The sequence below is a fragment of the Aotus nancymaae genome, unplaced genomic scaffold (genome assembly GCF_030222135.1).
Source record: "Aotus nancymaae isolate 86718 unplaced genomic scaffold, 86718_ANA_hifiasm-v0.15.2.pri h1tg000015l_0, whole genome shotgun sequence".
Taxonomy (NCBI): Eukaryota; Metazoa; Chordata; class Mammalia; order Primates; family Aotidae; genus Aotus; species Aotus nancymaae.
In genome coordinates, this window is record NW_026988426.1 from 10,086,264 (window position 1) to 10,092,263 (window position 6,000).

At 41.3% G+C, this 6,000-nt stretch overlaps 1 protein-coding gene across 1 annotated transcript; it reads right to left on the reverse strand.

The window, feature by feature from the left end:
* Nucleotides 1–1,998: 1,998 nt before the first annotated feature.
* LOC105723192 (developmentally-regulated GTP-binding protein 1-like) lies at nucleotides 1,999–3,346 on the reverse strand. The gene has a single exon (XM_012461066.2). The coding sequence runs from the start codon at nucleotides 3,309–3,311 to the stop codon at nucleotides 2,208–2,210; it is 1,104 nt and encodes a 367-aa protein (XP_012316489.2). The 5' UTR covers nucleotides 3,312–3,346; the 3' UTR covers nucleotides 1,999–2,207.
* Nucleotides 3,347–6,000: the final 2,654 nt, after the last annotated feature.

Below are 6,000 nucleotides of genomic sequence, written 5' to 3' on the forward strand. Positions count from 1 at the left end.
GTTTTTGGAAGGTCATTCTTTTAAGTCAGCCCATCTGATGGCATAGTATTGGGCTGTCCTCTTGACGGATTGATTTTTGTGATAGTTTTAGAGATTCACAAATTTGGAATCAAATCCACCTACCAACTGGGTGATTTTTGTCACGTTCCTCAAACTTGGAGCTTGGAATCCGTCGTGTAAAATGGGAATAAAAGTTGCACGAACCTGCTGGAAATTAAATGAGATAATGCGTGTAAAAGGATAATCACTATACCAGGTATAAAGTGAACACTCAATAAATAACTGCTACTGAAGAGCCTTTAGTTTCTAAGTGCTTTCCTGCACATAAAGACCTATCTGGAGGCCGGGCGTGGTGGCTCACGCCTGTAATACAAGCACTTTGGAGGCCAAGGCGGGCGGATCACTTGAGGTCGGGAGTTCAAGACCAGCCTGACCAACATGGTGAAACCCCGTCTTTAAAAAAAATAATAATAATAATAAATAAAAAAAAAGACCTATCTGGGAAAAAAAAGTTAAATCAGCGTTGATAAGCTTCAACTGAACCTTGAAGAGCAGTTTTAATGTAAAGCAAAAACAAACAAACACAAAAACACTATTTGAAAAGTGTAAAATACCTAAAAAATAAACTGAATAAATGTGCAGGCTCTTAGTGAAGACATTACAAAGGTCGAAACATAATAAGGAAGGCTTGAAGGAATAGAAGCACAAAGACCAACTTAACCCAAATTGCTCTATTTAATAAAATTTTAATGGTTGTGGGTAGATTGGGGAAGGGGGCACTTAACATTTTTTTCTAACATTCAAACGGGAGAATATTTGTGAGAAAAGCTAAGAAATTTATCTTTTAATAGTGGGGGGGATGGCCAGGCTTGGTGGCTCACGCCTGTAATCCCAGCACCTTGGGAGGCCAAGGCGGGCAGATCACCTGAGGTCAGGAGTTTGAGATCAGTCTGGCTAACATGGTGAAACCCCATTTCTACTAAAAATAAAAAACATTAGTCGGGCATGGGGGCGCTTGCCTGTAATCCCAGCTACTTGGGAGGCTGAGGCAGGAGAATCTCTTGAACCTGGAGGTGTAGGTTGCAGTAAGCCGAGATCGCACCATTGCACTCCAGCTTGGGCAACAAGAGCAAAACTCCATCTCAAAAAGACAAAAACCAAAGCAAACCAAAACCAACACAGACGGGGGGGGGGGGGGATAGACCTAGGTTAGCAAATCTTCAGGCATATTGCAACACTGTAGTTCAAACTGTGTAGTGTTGACACGAGAATGGATGGATTAAGCATCAGTGGAATAACTGAAAGTCTAGGAACATTTAATATACTTAAAAATTCACTGTATGATGAAGGTGGCATTTCACTTTTGTGGGGAAAAGGACAAATGGCTAAATTATTTAATAAATTAGGTTGGGGAAATTAGTTTGAAAAAAAGTAAAACTAATGACTTGTTTAAATATCACCAAAATAAATATAAGAACTCAGAGAACTACAAACAAACAAATCACAAGAGAATTAGATGGAAACATACACGAATTACACAGTGGGGAAGGCCTAGGTGTTCAGGCATGCGGGGAAACCAAAGTCAAGGGTGAGTAGACATACTGGAATAAATATGCAAGATCTAGATACATCAAATATCATTACCAAAAAGGCAAATGACAAATTTGAGAAAATGTCTTTTAACAAATGTGATAAAAGGTTGATGTTACTGTCTAGACCTCTGATAAACCAATATACAAAACATTAACACCCTACATGCAGAAATGGGTGCAGGACATGAATAGGTATGCCATCAAAGAGGGAATATGGGTAGATGTTATTTTTAAAATGCTCATACTCCCCAGCACACAAAATTAAAAGCTTTTTTAAAAAAACAGTGGGATACTTTTTGTTAAAGATTTTTGGTAAATACACAGTATTTTTGGGAATATAAATTAATACCATCTTTCTGAAAGACAACATGAATCAAAACTTTTTTTTTTTTTTTTTTTTTGCATGTAGCTGACCAGCCTACCAGGTCTTTTATGTAGTTCAACATACAGAGTGACACCAAGGTAAGACAAATGAAGTTCCAGTTTGGGTGCCTCCATCTCCCTCCCCTGGATCCTGATCCAGTGACTGTCAAAGCCAGAAAGAACTGGGGTAGGGTGCTTGATCATGGGGAAGGCTGTTGTGGTTCACCCGGCAGATGGGAAAGGGGGAAGGTTTCACTTCTTCACAATTTGAATGACATCCTCATCCTCCAACGTATGGTCTTTACCCACTTTCTGAGGATTGTGTTTCACAGAGAGACCCCAGACCAGAGCATATTTAAATTCTTTGATAAGATTTTTGTGAATCTTCATGCAGAAATCCTCCACTGTGGTCCTGGAATAAGGAAGCACCACCGGGGATGTGTAATCTGGTAACTGGCCTTTGGGTTTGGTGTAAATTCTCACTAGTTTCAGATAGTCCCAGATCTTTTCCAATAGGTCATCAAAATTCCAACGGTGATGGGCAGAGATGGGTACACAGTGAGGCACCTTATAGATGATATCCAATTCCTCAATGGAGATTTGGTCAATCTTATTTAACACATAGATACAGGGGATATAAACTCTGTTTCCTTCCACCACATCAATGAGGTCATCAGCTGTAGCATCACTACGTAGAGTCACGTCAGCATTATGAATCTTGTATTCGGCCAGAATGCTTTTCACAGTTTCAGCATCCAGCTCACTCTGGGGGCAAGTGGCTGTGAGATTAATGCCTCCCTTGTCCTTCTTCTTAAAGCCAATGTTGGGGGGTTTGCTGTTCAAGCAAATGCCAAAGCCTTCCAGTTCATTTTCAATTATCTTCTTATGTCCCAAGGGTTTCAGGACATCCAAAACAATCAGGATCAAGTTACAGGTTCGGGCCACTGCAATGACTTGACGACCTCTACCTTTCCCATCCTTGGCACCTTCAATGATACCTGGGAGATCCAGGAACTGGATCTTGGCACCTTTGTATCTGATGACACCAGGCACGGTGGTCAGAGTAGTGAATTCATAGGCTGCTACCTCAGAATACACCCCTGCCAGGTTACTAAGCAGTGTTGACTTCCCCACAGATGGAAAACCAACAAATCCAATTCGAGCATCACCTGTCTTGGCCACATCAAAACCTTCTCCTGGACCTCCACCACCACCACCCTTTGGAGTAATGAGTTCTCGACGAAGCTTAGCAAGACGAGCCTTAAGCAGCCCTAGGTGGTGTGCTGTGGCCTTGTTCTTTTGAGTCCGAGCCATCTCAGCTTCTATCTCAGCGATCTTAGCTAAGGTGCCGCTCATCCTGCCGAGTCCCCTGTGGCCTCCACGCTGACCGCTTCTCGTCCGAATCAAAACATTTTAAACTGTGTTATTTGATCCAACTTTTCCACCTATAGAAATTTATTCTTTAAAAAAAAGCAGATTTATTTCAAAGGGGTTTTAATCAAAAATGCTTGTTCATTATGGTGAAACATTAGAACAGGGAGCTGGTTTAATAATTATTTGTCTCTTAAAACATTTTTAAAAGGAGGCATAGTGAATTGGAGAAAATGTTTATAATATGTTAAATAAAAAGAATAAACTGGGCTGGGCATGGTGGCTTACGCCTGTAATTTCAGGACATTGGGAGGCTGAGGCAGGAGAATTGCATGAGGCCAGGAGTTCAAGACCAGCTTGGGCAACATAGACCCCCCTACTCTACACACACACACACGCACACACACACACACACACCAGGTGTGGTGGTATATACCTGTAGTCTTAGCTGCTCTGAAAGTTAAAATCAAATCACTTGAGCACCAAAGGTCAAGGCAGCAGTGAGCCATGATTGTGCCACTGCACTCCAGCCTTGCCAACAGAGCGAGACTCTGTCTCTGAAAACAAAACAAGAGAAAGAATAAGCTATCTTTAAGAGGATAAAAAAGAAAAAAAAAAGATTACAGTATGATCCCAGTTAAACTATATTCATGCACACACACATATGCAAAAATATTAACTGTAGAATCAGAGTGGTAGGATTATGGTAAATTTTAATTCACCTTTTTTCCTAATATTTCTGTATTTTCTAAATTTTCTTCAAGAAATCTGCATTATTTCATAACAGAAAAAAAGAGTGAATGTTACTTTAAAGTAATTACCTGACATTTCAATATGTACTAGAGGGTTCTTCCATTCAACAACAATGCACAGCGTTGTTTTGTTTTGTTTTTCATAGCAGTATTATTTCTTTCTCAGTCTTTCTATGCTGGGTACATTGAAAGAAGATAGGACTTTATTATCCACTAGTTTGTTTTTTTTAAATTTTGTATTTCTTTCTTTTCTTTTATAGAGACGGGGTTTCACTATGTTGGCGAGACTGGTCTCGAACTCCTGACCTCATGATCCCGCCTCGGCCTCCCAAAGTGCTGGGATTACAGGCATGAGCCACTGTGCCCAGCCATCCACTAGTTTGTACTGCCGTTTTCCTAAACTTCAGCTATCAATTATCAGGAGTTTGGATAACTGAGAAGGGAAGCAGAAACTTTGGGCTTTTCTCCAGAGGCTATTTCAGTAGGATACTAAGCATACTTATTCCACACCCCTTTGTGTATAATTCTCCAGAGTCTCTCATTTTCTCAGTATTTCTGAAGAGTAAATATACATTGCACCAATAAACTGATGATTTTGTGGTGAGTCACTGTCCACAGGTGCTCTTAGCAGAGAAGGCTTCCCGTGCTGGGCAGCAGGAAGTATCAATGCAACTGGAATCACTTCTCCCATCCACCCCAACCAAGCCAAGAAGTATTCATTAAGTCATTCAAAAACTAAACTTTTATTAATTGCTTACCATGAGTCAGTTACCATCCCTCCACTCTCAACCTCTGAAGCTCACAGGTTGGGAACAACAGATTTAGAGCAAGTACATTCTACCTATCTTCAGCTTTCTTTTCTTTTTTTATTTTTGTTTTTGAGACGCAGTCTTGCGCTTGTTGCCCAGGCTGTAGTGCAGTGGCACAATCTCAGCTCACTGCAACCTCCACCTCCTGGGTCCAAGCGATTTTCCTGCCTCAGCTTCCTGAGTAGTTGGGATTACAGGTATGTGCCACCATTCTTGGTTAATGTTGTATTTTTAATGGAGACGGGGTTTCTCCATGTTGGTCAGGCTGGTCTCCAACTCCCAACCTCAGGTGATCCCCCTGCCTCCACCTCCCAAAGTGCTGGGATTACAGGTGTGAGCCACCGCACCCGGCCCTCCCTTCAGCTTTCATATGTATCCATGAAAAAAAATCTGCCCTTCCTTAGAGGACAAATCGGTGTAATATTTTCACTGTAATATTATCAACTGCTCAGTTTGCACTGAATTTTTGTTTTGCTTTTCATGTGATACAAACTCTCGAGCATAGCGAAATATACATGTTCTCCCCCTGGTTCCAGGCCTTGTTCTCCTCCTCCCGAGCGATAACCAGTCTGATGTTTCCTTTGGAAGTGATTTATGCATTCACCAACATAGACATTCATGCCTTTTTCTCCTTTTACATGACTGGTAGCATACTCTACACGTCCGCCTGTGCCTTACTGTTTTCTGTTTTGTTGTTTCATGACAGTGCCCAAAGAGCTGCATGGCATCCCGTTGTCCCATAGTATCATGATGTATGGACATTTGGCCTGGGAATGTCCGTACATTTCTAGCCTTTTGCTTCTACGTAACCACATTGCAGTGAATATTTACTTCCATGTAACCACACCGCAGTGAATATCCTGCAAAGGGTCAAGCATATAAATTCCTCAAATACTCGGCTGTTCAGGGGAAGTTGAGGCATATACTTTGAACAGTGTTTCCTCATGGTGTTAATGGTTTGCACTGCTCCATTCAGGACCAAAAGCATGAAGCCTGGCTCAGTTTATAGAGACAGACGGAAGACATCTGCCTTATTACCACTTTGATCTTTAACCAAAAACCATTCCAGTGCCTTTAAACGATTTTTTGTCGTGTGCTCTACTTAGTCAAGAG